Source organism: Fundulus heteroclitus, chromosome 10, assembly GCF_011125445.2.
Source record: "Fundulus heteroclitus isolate FHET01 chromosome 10, MU-UCD_Fhet_4.1, whole genome shotgun sequence".
Lineage (NCBI taxonomy): Eukaryota > Metazoa > Chordata > Actinopteri > Cyprinodontiformes > Fundulidae > Fundulus > Fundulus heteroclitus.
Window position 1 is genome coordinate 27,003,673 of NC_046370.1, and position 17,398 is coordinate 27,021,070.

Consider the following 17,398-nt stretch of genomic DNA (forward strand, 5'->3'; position numbering starts at 1 on the left):
TAAGACACTTTGAGTTCAATTTAACCAAGTTCACCACCCCTAAAAGAAGATTTCATTATTGTGTATGTTTTGTGTGTCCCCCTATTCATTTCTTCAGTATCACAGAAATACCCAGGAGAGAGCAACAATGTTGTTTATTCCCATTCACAAATTGACGTCTTTGTTGATGGTGTCACTTCCTCATTGTGTTTCGCATTAGACAACGTAGGCCCCTTGAAAAAGAAGATGATCATTCACAGTAATAAGATAAAACAAGAAAAAAGTAAGAAAAATTAAAAATTGCTTTCCCGGAAGTTATTCTGTTTGCACATGCGCAAAAGAGCCGATTGTACGGATTGTGCTTCCGGTACATATTGGGTAGTGATAACAAAGTAGCCACCTTAAAAACAGGAAGTTATTCATAGGAAGCTGGCTCCATGGTTTAACTTAGATCTTTGAAGCACGTTAGGAAATTCGAGAGAAAATGGCGATTTACAAATCTAGAGGAATCCTACCTAATCTGGAAAAACAGTCTACTGTTGTTTAAAAACCCTTTGTAGAGTTAGTGCAGCATATTTTTCATCATTGAGGAAAATAATAATAATCCTAGGTTTGTCTTTAGTTCAGTTGCCAAACCTACCCAGAGTCATAGCTCTGTTGATCCATCCACCCCCTTTGCTCTCAGCAGTAATTACTTTATGGGATTCTTCATAAATAAAATAGATTCTATTAAAAATAAAATCCTTGACATCCTTCCAAACATGATTACCTCGTCCTCAGTAAGTGAGGCAGTGTTGGAGGAATCGTTAAAACCTGATCAGTGTTTGGACTATTTAGACACAATAGAGCTTTCTGAGTTATCTAAAATTTTTGCTTCATCTAAAACTTGTTAGACCAACCCCAACCAAGTTATTTAAGGAAGTATTCCCTTTGATTAATGCCCCATTGCAGATATGATTAATCTATCCTTAGTAAATAGATATATACCACAGGCTTTTAAAGTAGCTGTTTGTAAAAATGTACTTAAGAAATCCTCTCTTGATCAAAAAGACTTAATAAATGACAGACCTATATATAATCTTCTTTTTCTAACTAAAATTCTTGAGAAAGTAGTTGCTAAACGAGTATGTGAACATTTACAAAGTAATTACCTATTTGATGAGTTTCAGTCAGGCTTCAGAACTCATCGTAGCACTGAAAGAGCTCTGGTGAAGATCACTAATGATATTCTCATGGGCTAAAATAATGGACTTGTGTCTGTACTTGTCCTGTTAGATCTCAGTTACATTTCATACAATTCATCACAATATTCCCCTAGAAAGACTTGAACATACTGTATGGATTAGAGGAAGAGTTTGTTTTGTCAGGATTTGTTTATCGATGAACTCAGAACACACACACGGGACTGAAATTGAGAGTTTTCATTGCCAGATAGATGGGTGATGGGTGATGAGGTCAGAGAGGCAGGCTTGCACAGAAACCGGAGTGAAAGTGATGGCAGGAGCTGACGGCCTGGACAGAGAGTCCAATAAAGCTGGGTGGCTAGGAAGGTGAAGTGCTGCTTGGTTAGACGATCACTGGAGACCCCAGGCACTGAGCAGAGCTTACTCAGAGCGGCTAGTCAGGTTAGCGGATCACTGGAGACAACGGGGTACAGAGCAGAGCTTCTCCAGAGCAGCTTGTCAGGTTAGCAATGGGGTACCGCGCGCGAGCTATTTTTAGAAACACAACGTCACGATGACGTCACATTACGTGGTACGCAGTTGGGCAAATTCCGGAAACCCGCCGCTGTTTTGCTGTAAAAGAGACGTGCGTTAGCCTAGGTTTTACTCGGTAAACGACTGCTTTTTCCAAATCTAAGACCATGGTTTTTAAACATTGTTGCTATGGAACGTGCAACAGCGACTCGAGTTACGCTGATCGGCCGCATATGAAGGATGTTTTCTTCAAGACTGCCAAGGAGAAATGTGTGCGCTTGGTACACCGGGGCGGTCGGCCTACACAACAGTTCAACCCGGAAAAAGTTACCAAATTCAAGTACATATGTAGCAAGCATTTTGTCGGAGGAAAGGGCACAACCGAAGAACATCCTGACCCAATTCCAGCGACATCAAGTCAAGGTAAGAGTATTTTGGTGGCCAACATGTTAATTAAGTAGCGCCTGCTACCATGACAGCATATAGGCTATCATGGTAGCAGGCGCTAACATGATAGCCTGCTACCAGGATAGCTTACTCAAAAACATTTCAAATGAGACAAACATTAAACATATACCCATTCCTGGACGGTGATTGCAAACAAAAAAAAAAAAAAAAAAAAAAAAACGGTCGACGCTGCCATGATCGCCGCGCAGGAAAAAAAAAACAAAGCTTACCGTTCATCAACTCGGCCAGTTTTCCAGTCTTTTTAAGCCCTTGAACCTCAAGCCATCGTTTGAGCTGAAGGTTGGTGTGTTCTTCGACAGTGCGACCAGTAAACCGTGTGCCTGGGACATCGTCTTGGGAAAGTTTAACGGCTGTAAAGTCGGTCATATCGCTGGTTCTGTTGCGCTTGTAATAGCTGGGTTATCCGTGCATTCTCTCCTGTGTGCCCTACCTAAGCGGCAAAAGGGGCGTTGCTCTTGAGACGGTGACGTCACGTGCGCGGTACCCCATTCACAGGATACACCAGGGAACAGAGCAGAGCTTCTCCAGAGTAGCTTGTCAGGTTAGCAGTTCACAGGAGACACCTGGACAAAAAGCAAAGCTTCTCCAGGAACGAGCAGCAGAATACAAAGACTTACAGAGGTACTGGCATGGAGAGGGTGTAGAATGATGACGGACCGGCACTAGAGTGAGACAGAGGGAGGCTTAAATAGGGAGGCTAGCAGGTGAAATGCATCTGACTGATTAATTACCAACAGGTGTGACTGACTGCAAAGGGAGTGAAGTGAAGGCAGAGTGGAAGGGGAGGGAGAAACTAAAAAACAATAAGTCAAATCATAACTAAAACTTAAACAAGGTGGAAAAACTGAAAACTAATGGTAAACAAAAGCCGAATCAAAACTAAACCATGACATGTTTAAATCTTATCTGTCTGACAGATTCCAGTTTGTTCATGTTAACAATAAATACTCTTCAAACTCCAGGGTCACTTGTGGAGTACCACAGGGTTCAGTCCTTGGGCCAATTCTCTAGCCAGTATTATATATATGCCTCGGATTGGTAAATCTATCAGACAGCATGGGATTAATTTCCACTCTTATGATAATGACACGCAGCTATGTTTATCCATAAATCCTGATGAATCCAATCAATTACTTTGACTACAGGCATGTCTTGTGTGGAATGTATTAACTTTAATCCGTTTTTTTTTTTTCACTTTTATGAAGGTTCAATATACTTTTATATGCTTCAAGGCCGCGCACGATTGGTCAGAGGAATAGAATGTAAATAGATTAGGGTAAGATGCGCTGTTGGTGAGCAAGGTAGCAAAAGAGAGAGTCTCAAGGCCAGGTCAGCAAGTAGCAGAAGTAGAACAAATCCATAACAAGAGAAGGTTTCAACAGAAGAACAAATCCATAAATGGTAAAGGTAGCTGTTAGGGAATAGAACCGATACTGTGTGCGTCATTTGTTGTGTGACTCTGTGAAATCCTCCTTTTATTTGAAATTAATAAAACAAGCCTGAACGGGGGAGAGAGTCAGAGTCGCGGCCCGCAGATGTGGCGGGCGCACCTGCTCACCCTTTGTGAAGGCGAAACTGAATTCTGTGTCCTGGCTGAGTTTTTGTTTTAAGTCCTGCACAACGAATTATCGAACCCGGGGAAGCAAGACTGCTTCAACATTTGGGGGCTCGGTCCGGGATTCGGGGTGACAGGCTGAATTGGACATTGGACTGGGACGAACGGAGATGGGACACAGTGGCCACAACAACAAAAAAAGGTAAGCAGAACCTATTTTATCGAATCTGCATTTTCGGCTTAGAAAAATATAGGCTAAATTTTAACGTGTCCCTACTCCTAGTAGAACCAAATCTGTAAAATTAATTATTTGGAGTGCCTTGGAGCAGTATTGAATAAGTTGTGGTTCAGAGATGCATTGAGAATTTTGAAAAAAGAAAAAGATTCTTGAGCATGGCGGCTCACTGCGAGTTCTCGACGGGGAATCGTATTTTGCTGGGTTAGAGGCCCGAGGACCTGAGAAACCTCAAATTCTGCATAATAGATTGAGAATAAGACCAGGCAAAATACACATGGCATGAATGCGGAGGGTTAACGGGGAGTGACTCTGTGAAAACTCTGATTACAGACGTATAAAGTTCTGACATAAAATGACAGAACTAAGAACAGAGTAGAAATTCATAAGTTGTGTAGGATAACACGACAAGAAATAAGTCCTGTGAGTTCAAGAAATCTTTTATAAAAATCCGTGACCTGACGTAGAAACAGGGAGACCGGTATAAAGCAGTGAGCTGGACACACACACACACACACACACACACACACACACACACACACACACACACACACACACACACACACACACACACACACACCCAGGGAGACCGGACAGGGATTAAAGATGAAGATAAAAATGAATGAGCTGTGAAGCTGAACACACAATCAGCTATAACAGACTAATTTAGCAGAAAACAGTGTGAATGTTGAGAAGTGTGACTGGGGAAGGACGCCAAGCGCGAGTGATTCCCATTGCTGCAGGGTTTTCATGAGACATAAAATTGAATAGCAGGACCCTGATGAAATAAAACATTTAGCTACATGGGTAAAAGAATACAATGCAGGTTTAAGGGGTGATTTAACAAACAAAAATAGCTTAAATTCCAGGAAGCTATAATTAATAAATGAGGAGATTTAAAGGGGGATCCCAGAGAAACAATTTGGGAGTTTTTTGGAAACACGGCGGTTAGACAAGGTTACGTAGAAAAAAAAAACGCGCAAGCTGTCTGTCTGATATCTTGTTTTTGTCATATCTTATCCAACATAATGTATCATTTAATGGGATCATTGCATGAAAGGAGAGACTGTTTGAGTCAGCAGCGCTTGAGAGTATGTGTGTGCGCAAGTGGGTCTGTGTGTGTAAACATGCGCATATGTGTGTGCGTATGTATGTGAGTATGTGTGGCTCAGAATAGCGCTGGAGCGTAAGAGATTTAAGGTGGAAAGTCACTGGGCGGAGTTGAGTTTACTCTCGAGGAACAAGTAAAAAGTGTTCATCACGGAGGGAGCATTTGATCCGGGTATTAGTGAAAATCAATAGGATTGTGCAGCATGGAAATCAGTGGGAGGACAGATAGATGTATTCCTGCACCTAAATTCTGACAAGACAGAAGTTGTAATCTTTGGACCAGAGTCCTCAAAAAATAAACTTCTTAATCACTTAATCTGGATGGCATTAACTTGGCCTCTGGCAATAAAGTAAAAAATCTTGGTGTTTTTTTCGACCAAGACATGTCATTTAAATCCCATATTAAACAGGTTTCCAGAGTTTTGTTTTTTCACCTCAGGAATATCGCCAAAATTAGAAACATTCTGTCCAGGGGTGATGCTGAAAAACTAGTCCATGCATTTGTTACTTCAAGGCTGGACTATTGTAATTCTTTACTATCAGGAAGTCCACAAAATGCAGTTCGAAGCCTTCACCTGATCCAAAATGCTGCAGCAAGAGTTCTGATGAAAATCAACAAGAGGGATCATATTTCTCCAATTTAAGCTTCTCTTCACTGGCTTCCTGTTAAATCAAGAATAGAATTTAAAATTCTTCTTCTAACGTATAAAGCCCTTAATAATCAAGCTCCATCATATATCAGAGCTCTAATTACCCTGTATGTTCCTAACAGAGCACTTCGCTCTCAGACTGCAGGTCTGCTGGTGGTTCCTAGAGTCTCTAAAAGTAGAATGGGGGGCAGATCCTTTAGCTATCAGGCTCCTCTCCTGTGGAACCAACTCCCAGTTTTGGTCCGTGAGGCAGACACCCTGTCTACTTTTAAGACTAGGCTTAAAACTTTCCTTTTTTGACAAAGCTTATAGTTAGTGGCTTAGGTTACCCTGCTGAGGAGACACCAGGGTCTATTTTTGTCACTCTGCTGAGTTCTCCTACTGTTCTCCAATTAGCATTGTTAGTTGTTATTTCAACTTTTAACTTTTTGTTGTCTTTATAATTTTTCCCTTCATTGTAGGTACACCTGGTCTGGCATTCTGTTAGCTGTGATACCATCTAGGGGAGGCATATTACCATATAACATAGAAAGGATCCCTGGATCAATGTGTGCTTCTGTGCTTTTTGTGCCTCTGCTCTGTCTTCTCTAACCCCCAGTTGGTCAACACAGATGATCATTCACACTGAGCCTGGTTCTGCTGGAGGTTTTCCTACCTGTTAAAGTGGAGTTTTCCTGTCCACTGTCGCTTCATGCATGCTCAGTGTGAGGGATTGCTGCAAAGGCATCAGCAATGCAGACGACTGTCCACTGTTGCTATGCTTTTTTATGAGACTTGATGCAATCTACTGGGTTTCCTTAGATAGGAAACTTTTTGCCCAATCTGTATGATTTGATTGATTTTGACTTTGTAAAGTGCCTTGAGATAACATGTGTTGTGAATTGGCGCTATATGAATAAAATTGATTCGAACTGCACCTGCTGGAGTCTGTACTCTGGAAATGACCACATACCCACATATTAAAGAGCTGTGGATGAACTGGCAACATTAGGCAAAGAGAGTAACTCTAATTTCTTAACTTAAAGGGAATGACTACTTTGGTTTCTTCAGAAACTGACCTGAGCTTCCTGTTCAAGACTGCTTTGGCTATCTCATCAACGAGTGGCGATGGGACATGTTTAGTGGAAGCACCTCTAGAGAAGTACAACTCAGGTGGTGCTAAATAAAAATTGTACTTACTTTTCGAAAGTAAAGGCTGTTTATGTCCGTCCGTCCGTCCGTCTTCTTCCGCTTATCCGGGGTCGGGTCGCGGGGGTAGCAGCTTCAGTAGGGAGGCCCAGACGTCCCTCTCCCCAGCCACTTGGGCCAGCTCCTCAGGAGGAATCCCAAGGCGTTCCCAGGCCAGCAGAGAGACATAGTCCCTCCAGCGTGTCCTGGGTCTTCCCCTGGGCCTCCTCCCGGTGGGACGTGCCCGGAACACCTCTCCAGGGAGGCGTCCAGGAGGCATCCTGACCAGATGCCCGAGCCACCTCAACTGGCTCCTCTCGACGTGGAGGAGCAGCGACTCTACTCTGAGTCCTCCCCGGATGACTGAGCTCCTCACCCTATCTCTAAGGGAGAGCCCAGACACACTACGGAGAAAACTCATTTCAGCCGCTTGTATCCGGGATCTCGTTCTTTCGGCTGTTTATGTACAATCATTTTTGTAGGGAGACTTTGTACCACAACCATCTGTGAGGGGAAACATTACCAGTTGATGCTGGACTATATTATTCCAGAAGTCATCCTGGCCATGCAACTGTCTCAAATCTTCCAAACCTTGGCCTGAGTTGCTCCAGGATGTCATGGGAACACAGGACATAAATAGCAGCTCTCTACTAAAATACTTTGACCCCACAGTCTGGTAGCTCGAAGAATAAAAATGTGAATGAGACCCTTGGATGGCCTGAATTCATCTGTGTCCCACCTATTCCTGAGGGCTACCCTGAAGATATTGATGAAGTACTACAAGCACTTTAAGTGGGATTTAAAAGGCCTTGCAGCCACTGCACTGCAGTTGTATGTTCTATATTTCAATGTTTTATTTTAAAAGCATCGCTCTCCACCTTACCTGAAGATGTCAGAGCAAGCCCTGGAGTACAAACTGAAGTCTTGGAAATATGATGCCAGTCTCCCAGGATTTTCCCTAAACAACTGCATTGTCCAAAAAATGTCACAGAGCAGGCCACAATGCCCACTGTAGCAATGACCAAGGCGGCTTGTAAATTTGTGTTGTTTTTACAATCCGTTAGTCCCAAGAAACCAACTAGTTAAAAGCGCAAAAATATGTGATCTATCCTGCAAAGACAAGTAGTCAAACATCCAGACAGAATAATGCTACAAGCCTGCTCAGGGCTACTTTTGAGGAGCAACATGCAAAGGAACCAGGGCTGTAATTGCAAATGTTTGTGCATTGAAGGTTTACAACTGCTTTGCAAAGGCTTTTATGCATTTTGAACCTTTTTACGTTCTATTGGCATTTGATGTGATAGGCCAACACAGAGTATTTGAGGAGCTAAAGGAAAATAATACGTGAACGTGTAATGGGGCGACTGATGGGTTGAGTAGTCGTCTTGCAGATTTACATCCACACAAGATAACTGTGTTTTACCTATTGTGAAGCAAAATCAACAAAGACAACAGATCTTATGTGGGACATGTTAACGCCAAAGTAAAAGTGGCTTCATGACACTTTAATTAATGGATCTATGTAAAAATATTACACATGTTTCTCTCCTATATTGGTATTACATTAAGCGGAGTACTAGCACTTTTACTTTTTTTTTCCAACTCAAAGCATTGATATAAAGTATTACTTTCCAACTTAAAGGGCCTCTCTTGTAGCCTTGAACAGGTTCTCCTCACAGGATTGTTCAACCATGACCAGCTTCCCTGTCCCTGCTGAAGGAAAAAGCTCATGGCAAGGTGCTGCCATCACCACGCTTCTTGTTAGGGTTTGTTCTCAAACAAATCTGAGGCCTTGACAAAACAGCTGTATTTATACTGAGATTAAAATACATCTAGCTGGGCTCCATCTACTATTTTAACGACTTTTAATTATATCAAAGTAAAGCAGTTCTGGAAAAAAAATAAAAAATGTATAACTTTTTATTGTGCCTACTTTCACAAGGAGACAAAGGCTGTGGTCTGTGGACATTTTCCAGCTCAGGGTGAAGCCCATGCTGTAGCTGAAAGGTGACAAATTGTGCGACCCGGTCGTTTGAAACTGTAGGCTATACGACAGCAATGCAGATTAAATCCAGAAGAGGGGGATGTTGGATCAGAACGGACCGGCTGCAGATGAGTCGCTATCAAGACTGAGAATAAGTTTTAAAGAAGCACCTCAGCTGGTAATTGCAGTAGGCCATAAGGGAGGCGAAGCATAATTTATTTTGTTACAAACATTATAATGCATTGAGATGACGTGTTGTGAATCGATATTTAGTCATACAGAAACTGTGTCCCTAAATGTAACTTTCACTTTAAACACAAGGAGGCGCTGTACACCGTGTTATGGATAGATGAAGGAGGGAAGGCGCGGACAAAAGATAACCTGTTTAATTAAAACTAAAGGAGTAATTTCACTATTCTAATGAAGGGGGGCTGCCTCCTGTCTGTGTATACCATTGTCCCCTTCAGTCCCGTCAGCTTGTACCCGTGCTGATTTGCATACATACACACACGGGCCTACATAATGAATACATAGCGGAGGAATTCACCCTATGGCCATATCAGTATTGAACGAGTTTTTTTTTTATTTAATTTAATTTTTATTGTTGTTTTAATTTCTATCTCATCCACCGCCTTCTACACAAAGTTCACCGTCCGACAGCGCCTTTAAATGACAAAGCCAGTCAGTGGGAGGCCGGCTGGCAGTCTTTCAGGAGGCTCTAAAGTGTGATCTGTAGACACTGTTAAGAAAACATTGCATAAAACATTAGGGAGACGGTCTGGCTGCAGGATTAGGCTTTTAAAAACACGCCGACTGCGCTCTGGTGCAACAGGAGGATGCGTGCCTCCATGCGGCGGAGGGGGTAAAACTCAGATGCGACTTCTTTTTAACGTGTTCACGGGTAAATGTTAAGAAAAAAAGAGTTAATGTTGGGGAGGGGGTGAGTGCAACGCGCTCCTGGCTGAAGGCTGGGTTTCATGGAGGCAGCGCTGGGAGCGCAGGAGGAAGGAGGGACGGCGCAGCCAATCGGAAGGCGGATTGCGGCTCAGCTCTTTATAACTCTGTGCCACAGGGGCTGAGCGATGCCATTAGAAAGTTCCTGCAGCTGGAAGAGTTTCAGTGGACTATAGCCTCAGCAACGCCCTGTGCGCCCTCGGAGCAACCACCCTGCTGTTTTCTGCGCTCTCCTCAAAGCAGCTCAGTCCAGCGGGAGAGGGGGAGGGAGGGATTCCTTGTTTCTTTTTGTTTTAAATAATTCCGGAGCGCTTCTTTCACCATGAGCGCCGGACAAAGCTACGAGAAGAAGATCGCGAGTATTCTGACAGATCTTCCCGGATCTATGAGCTGCCACCCGAGCTCCAAGGACTCTCCGACGCTGCCGGAGTCCTCGGTAACGGACATGGGCTACTACAGCGGACAGACGGCCCACGGCCACCACGAGTATTATCAGAGCCAGGCGTACGGACAGCCCATGAACTCTTACCACCATCAGTTCAATTTGAACGGCATGGGAGCGGCTGGAGCGTACGCCACCAAATCAGAGTATCCCTACACGAACAGCTACAGACAGTACGGACATTACAACAGAGATCACCTGCAGGCCTCACCTCCGGGCTCAGGTAAATATGGACGCATCCTGGTGAAGACAGGCCCGTTTTTCCCCTCTTGTTTTAAGTTACTTGTGCTTTAAAATATGTTTTTTTCCCCCAAGAAAGTCGTCAGAAAACTTTCTGACATTTTCGCTCAGAATTAATTTTGTAATTACATAAGACAAAAAACTCAGAAGAATAGAAAGATGCATATTAAAGGTTTCGTTGAGAATTACATTTGTGTATAGTTATAAATAAATGACAACTTTTTTAAGAGGCATGCTTATTTATGAAAGACGCTCAGAGGTCATAAAAGTGCTACAATTTATTTCTGAAAGGATAGTATTGCTTCGTTGTTCATTTTAAAAATGTAAAAAAGATTAAATTGTATGGAATTTCTACTCGCTGTTTTTATTTAATTTTTCTTACCCTCACTTGCATTTTTTTTTTGGTGATTTAATTTTTTCTTTTTACGCTTACGCCCCTATCTTCTTTTATTTGCCCCCCATTCAATCGTAAGCGTCCTTACCTCTAACTTTAATGAATATTTAATTTAATATTACTTCAATTACAAGGACTTAAAGAAAATAATTTTAAAATGGTGTGCGCAGAGGTTCGGCTTATGTTACTCTTCCTCTTTCTCTTTTATTTTCGACAAGCCGGTCATGGTGTGCGGTCAGTTTAATTAATTCGCTCGTTTCTCCTGTGAATTTGCAGTCAAAGAAGAGCCAGAGCCCGAGGTCCGCATGGTGAACGGAAAGCCCAAAAAGATCCGCAAGCCGAGGACCATTTACTCCAGTTACCAGCTGGCCGCCCTGCAGCGGCGCTTCCAGAAGGCGCAGTACCTCGCCCTGCCGGAGAGAGCGGAGCTGGCGGCCCAGCTCGGCCTCACCCAGACGCAGGTGAGCTGCGTGGAGTTGCTACTTCTTCTCAGGAAGCAAACTTCTTAAAATGATCAAGATTTAGCCTTTGATTAAAAAAAATATATATAGATAGATATAGTTAACATACTGATCTCCTTGTTTTTCCAGATTGTTTTATTATTTTACAGCTATATATAGTGTTTTCTTAAATTAGCAATTAATGCGCATGTGTTTCCCCTTCTCAGGTCAAGATCTGGTTCCAGAACCGGAGATCCAAGTTCAAGAAGCTGTACAAAAACGGCGAGGTTCCCCTGGAGCACAGTCCCAACGCCAGCGACTCCATGGCCTGCAACTCCCCGCCCTCCCCCGCCGTGTGGGAGGGCAGCAGCACCCCTCAGAGCACGCCGATCAGCCGAGCCCAGGTGCCGCAGCCTGCGCACAGCTCGTCGCCGCCCTACCTGGAGGATTATACCAACCACTGGTACCAGCAGGGATCCCACCTACAGCACCCGGGCACCGTCCACCACCCGGTGCCGCAGCAGAGCGTGGGAGCGGTTTACTGACTCGGACTCGGGGAAAGATCCAGCCCGCGTTTCTCCGGGCTCTCCCCACAGTGACTCTGCAGAGCCAGCCGTTCGAGGAGGCCGGAAACCAAAAAGCCCGCGTTCAATCTCTGGAGGACTCGCAGAGTGTTCTGAGCTGGTTTTCCAGCTCAGAAAAAGCACATAAGGGATTTCTAATCACTTTTGGCAGCATATTTAACAGGCATCTGGCGTGTTCTATAAATTATTTATCACCTCTATCATATACTTAACTCATTTTGTAAATGAATATGCAAAGTCTCTTTTTAAAAAAACGAAAAACAAAAAAACAAAACAAGTAGCCTGGACACAAAAATCACAAAACTGTGCTGCAACCAACCATGCATGGCTTTGTGGAGAACTTTAAGGAAATAGAAAAAGGAACTCAGGACATATTTATAAGGATTTGTACAAAAAAATACTGAAGGTTGTAAATAAGTGTTTATACATATAAATATATGCAGAACCACTATGATCATAATTGAACCAGAAAGACTGCACCATGGTGCTACCGGACCGTTTTTATATCCATGTACTGAGTCAAACTGTTGCCTTCCTGTCTGATGAATAAAGGTGTAAATTGCATGTTGTGTGTCATGCCCTTTTCTGAACAAGAACACAATTTAAAGCCTCGGCTGGAGATTTCAAGACACCGATACGTCTCACAATCGCCTTTGATGCTGTTGCAGAAACTTCGTTTTGATAATTTAAGAAGAATCGGTGACTCCTGGTGGAAAGACAAACTAAGGTTTTATTCCCAGAGTCCTTATTTGTCAACAAACCCGACAAACTGAGCGCGGATAATAATTGTTACGTTCGAACTTTTTGGGTTTTGCTTTGGTGCCATAGCTGCAGACATGCTGGAGTCAGAGGATTTAATTGCTGTTGTGCAGCCAGATAAGAGCGTGGTGGCAAAGAGACGCAGAGCGGTTGCGCACGCACGCACAAAAGTAAGTACGCACGCTCCCCATCGTGCGCGTCGCAGCGAAATAAATTGCAGAACTACGCTTTTTAAATATACAATTAAATTTTAAACACTACGTTTGAAAAGTCTTTGGGTGAAAAACATAATTCCTCTTCAGTTCTACGAGGAAAATCTTTACGAGGCGGGCACAGTTTCTCCTGTTCTAATAGAAAACTAGAGGAAAAACACTGGTATTAGTGTTTTAGACAGCGGGGATCACATTTAAAAAGGAGGGGGAAAAGAAAACGAAACAGCTGCACTCCTTCGAAGTCCTATAATTATTAATGTCTGATCGGGGCAGGCTGGTCATGCTGTATCAGACACGGTGAAAATTAAGAAGACGATGGAGGCACCGCTGATTGCAAGCCGGCCCACATGGACCACCAGTGCGCCATTACGCACGGAGAGAAAATTTAGGCAACCCACGGCGTTTTCTTCTTTTTTTTTCTTTTCGTTTCGTTGGATAATTATTTCTGCTGCTTTTGCTAATTGGAATGGCATGCGCTCAGCCGTGGAAGTGTTGCTTAGGAGACACTTACACCAGTGCCGTCTCTCGCAACCCACTCGGTATCAAACACAGACTTTTAAAGGTTGGCCAGTTCTGGTCTTTATTAATCCCTAAATTACGATCAAAACTGACTATTTTGTTCCATCGGTCCCGTCTAAACATCATCATTAAACCACCCTGACCAGATTTATTTAAACATATTTTCACCTTTATGTTTGCCGCCGCATTCAGACCCAACATTGTGAAATTTTTTTTATTTTACCTTTCATGTTTTAACATACAGACATCCACAAACGTCAGATGACTTGTCAACATTCCAGATTTTTAACCACAGTTACCCATCTACTGACATCTTTATGTGGATTTCCTTTCAACGTTTCCTTTCAAGCACTTTTATACGGACGTCTTCATGGAGACGAGGGGTCACCTTTCAGTTTTCACCCAATTTAGACATCTAGAACCATTGCCGCCGCCTCCTTTCCGTTTTCAGTCACCTTTAGTCACGTCGACAGCGTTTTACCTGTTTAGGTGGAAGACCGCATTCAAAGATAACTTGCTGGAGAGTGATACTATTACCTTTACTTCGTATGAGTCAACTGATTTTGAAGGGACCTGAAAACATGTCACATAACATAGTGGTGTTAATGTCAAGGCAACGCATTCCCTGCGATGACCTGCTTTAGCACCAGTAGATCAAGGCCAGCACACCTTTTATCACTGTCATTACTTCCATGGCATTTGACTCAATTATATAAAGCCATTCCTCAAAATCAGGTCATCATTCCTGTCTATCAAGTCAAACTTTAAAAGGCAACACCACCCTTCAAGGTTTTAACATGTTCATTAGAAGCCAACGATGAGGTTTAATTAGCAGGTAAAATGAGGACAAACATGACTATAACACTCAACTAAAGCTTTTCCCATCCAATAATTAATGAAAGAGAGAAATGATTAAAATCTTGTGTTCGATCCTAATTATGATTTATTTAAACTAGCACACTGTAAGCCCATGAAGTCCCCACACACTTATCTCCGTAATATTTGATACCAATATCACACAGAGCAATGGGAAAACATTGCTCTGTGGAAGTTTTAGAGAAAACGTTTCTGGCAAGGTTTGTCCTCCCTTCTGACTTGTAATATTCTCGGCACCACACTCCCAGCACATTTCTGCCCATCCAGCTACCAAGAGCTTAACATTTCACAGCTCCCAATTCCATGTCCCTAATGTCCCCTTCTTGTTTTATGCACCCGAACTCAACACCAGTTGTCTATGGCATCAGTCAGCAAGTAAATGCACCCAGTGCTGAGCTGACAAAAGCGGCATGATTACTATTGCCTTTTGATATCAATGAAATCTCATCACAAAGTACATGTGATCCCTCCCTTGGTGGCTCCCTCAGCGTGTGTGGGCCCCCCGGACTGTGTACCGCCGGGGGAAACATTTGTGCTGAGGACAAACATGCATTCACCACCAAGTGGGCTGGGGGCTGTCAGGCATGTCCATATAAGTAATCTCCGAACATTTCAAGGGTGACAGCAGGACAGGTTGTGGGAGTGTGGCTAGAGAATAGTTGAACTTAAGAATGACACTGGAAACGTTGCTGGAATTGTCATAGAAAAATTAATGCTTCCTTCTATTTAAACAACATTAGAATGTGGCTGAAAACTTAAAGGTGCAAAGACATTTACATAAAGACTAATGTGCAAATATGGTGGAAGAATAAGAGGTATTAAATCCATCAATTCAGATAATTCTAATTGTGACTGAGGTGGTTGACAATGCTGTAGTAAACACACAGTGAATTTGTGGGTTAAAACACAAAAGCAAAAAGACATAAAAATGTCCATCTACATATAACTGGCTAAAAACTAAGAAGTGATTGGACGACAGAAGTGTTTGTAGATGTCAAAATGTGGCTGAGAATGTGAACCGGTGAAACACATCTATGCTGAGGCGTCTATAGGCGTCTAAATGTGATTGGAATTGGTAGGGATAAAAGACATGTACATCAAGACATCGATTAAAGGTGCATAGCCACGTAAATTGACTTTTTTATTTATATGTCACTCTGGTTGCATACAAAGTTTTTATGATAGATTATCACATCCTGCAGGCATATTAGTTGTTATTTTGATGCTTTATGCTTTGCTTTTGCTCAATTCGTTCGTAAATAAAATCTTTTTTGTTTATTTACGATAATAACAAAAGTACATACTGCGCACGCACAACAGAGGTTAAAAAAAGGAAGCAGCTAATGGCAAATAGCATCTCCCAGTGAAATATTGAAGAAAAGTCCAAGATCCAGTGAAAAAAAGCACAAATAAATATGATTCCAAGAGAGAAAAGACTGTAATGTCGGCTGGGAATACAGTAAGAACATATAATATATATAATTAATAACAGTTGGTCTTCGACCATGCCAAGCTGCCGCTTTATTGTGAGGCATTGCAGAGGGTCACGCTTAGTCCGGCGTTATTTACAATTGATTTATAAATTAGGCAAACCGGCATTATGATAGTTCTGCAATACTGTCGCTAGATGTCAGTTTATATTTGTTAACTGCGCCTGAGAGCAAATACATTTTTGGCTCAAATGGAGCATCAAAACACTATCAAGATGGAGGCTTGGTGTATTTAACCTTATTTTATCATGATCAAACATTTTTTAGTTTTGTTTTTATAAGCATATTACGCGGCTATGTACCTTTAATGTCTACATGTGGTGAAAAAGTGAAAACATATCCACAGAGAGGCATCTATGAATGGTTGAATGGATTCGCCATGAATAGGGTAAGGGGACATCTGCATAGATGTCTATAGATGTGTAAATGGGCTTTTAAAGTAAAACTTAAAAAAATCATCTACAGAGATGTCTGGTCGAAGAGGAAATGGTAAAATGATGTCTATATAAAAATGTCTAGTCAACAGAGTTGACTAGCAAAGCATGGTTTTCAAAGTCTACCAAAATTTGACAGGTCCAATGGGATGAAACAGGTCCTTTCCCCCCAACATATTGTCCTGAAGTAAATAAATATAAGGACTCATCCACCTTGAACAGCCATAAAAAGAAATGTTCGTGAACATCTCAACACTTTAAATAAAGGCCTGTCTCTCGGGCCCCCTGTGACCCCTCTCAGAAGTCGACATCGCGGTGTTAGGACTTGTCTCTTGAGTGCATCAGTGCGGGTTGAGGCAGAGGTCGGGCGCTGAAATGCAGCCATGGAAAGACTTCCAGCAGCTGTCCCGCTGTCCTGGACTGGGCTGGTCCTCAGCTGCATTAGGATCACTCAGGCTGGTCATTTCGCTGTAAACCTGGGTGAAATGAAGGGAGGACCGCTCATCATGGACAGCTGTGGAGTCATGAACCCTGGCCGACCTTCGTTTTAGGCCATGCAGGACAAGTCCGGGCCGGAGCAGAGGAGAAGGCATGGCATGCATCAGTGTATTCCTGGTGTCCTGCTTGCTTGTAGGCCACGTTTGTGTGAGACCCTCTCTCCACACATCTCCGGCCTGTTTGTGCAGCATGCCCCCTAACCAGTGAGTCAAGGCTTATTTCATGAAACCACACATTCACTCTCTTCCATGTGGAAGCTGCTTACAATTACCCTACATGTCAGATCCTTCAAGTTAATAACAATAATCACCCCGGAGACCTGCTTTGCCATTCACCCATTCACAGCAACAGAGATTTAATAACAAGCTATTTTCCCTCTTATTGCTATCCTGCAATTAAAAGCCATCAGACAGCTCATATCTGATAACCCCCAGCATCCACATCATTGATACAGTCAGAGCTGCCTTTATCAGGAGCCTTCAAGCCGTCATGCCAGCCTTCCATCCGCTCCTCTCAGCTTGTCTATTACGCAGGGAAGGCCTTTTCACTTTTGCTTACGTGATAATTGGTCCCCCTCCGTTTGAAAGCTCCCACTCTTCTCTGTCCAACTCCACAGAGCCATTATTCTAATCTAGAGATGTGAAATTGCCTATAATTTTCCCCGATGCCCCCCTCCGTCAGCTTGGTTGAGCATACAGCCAGCGCTCGCCT

General features: G+C 42.9%; 1 protein-coding gene across 1 annotated transcript; it reads left to right on the forward strand.

Moving 5' to 3' along the window:
- The first annotated feature begins 9,912 nt into the window (after nucleotides 1-9,912).
- dlx3b (distal-less homeobox 3b) lies at nucleotides 9,913-12,463 on the forward strand. The gene is made up of 3 exons (XM_012849940.3): nucleotides 9,913-10,464; nucleotides 11,152-11,336; nucleotides 11,543-12,463. Exons 1-3 carry the CDS (start codon nucleotides 10,122-10,124, stop codon nucleotides 11,858-11,860), a joined length of 846 nt encoding a protein of 281 aa, XP_012705394.2. The 5' UTR covers nucleotides 9,913-10,121; the 3' UTR covers nucleotides 11,861-12,463.
- The last annotated feature ends 4,935 nt before the right edge of the window (nucleotides 12,464-17,398 follow it).

Excerpts from the sequence above, each read along its gene's own strand:
- dlx3b (XM_012849940.3), top strand. The coding sequence starts at position 10,122 with ATGAGCGCCGGACAAAGCTACGAGAAGAAGATCGCGAGTATTCTGACA. Across the intron at positions 10,465-11,151 it reads GGCCTCACCTCCGGGCTCAG|TCAAAGAAGAGCCAGAGCCC; the intron begins GTAAATATGGAC and ends GTGAATTTGCAG. Across the intron at positions 11,337-11,542 it reads TCGGCCTCACCCAGACGCAG|GTCAAGATCTGGTTCCAGAA; the intron begins GTGAGCTGCGTG and ends TCCCCTTCTCAG.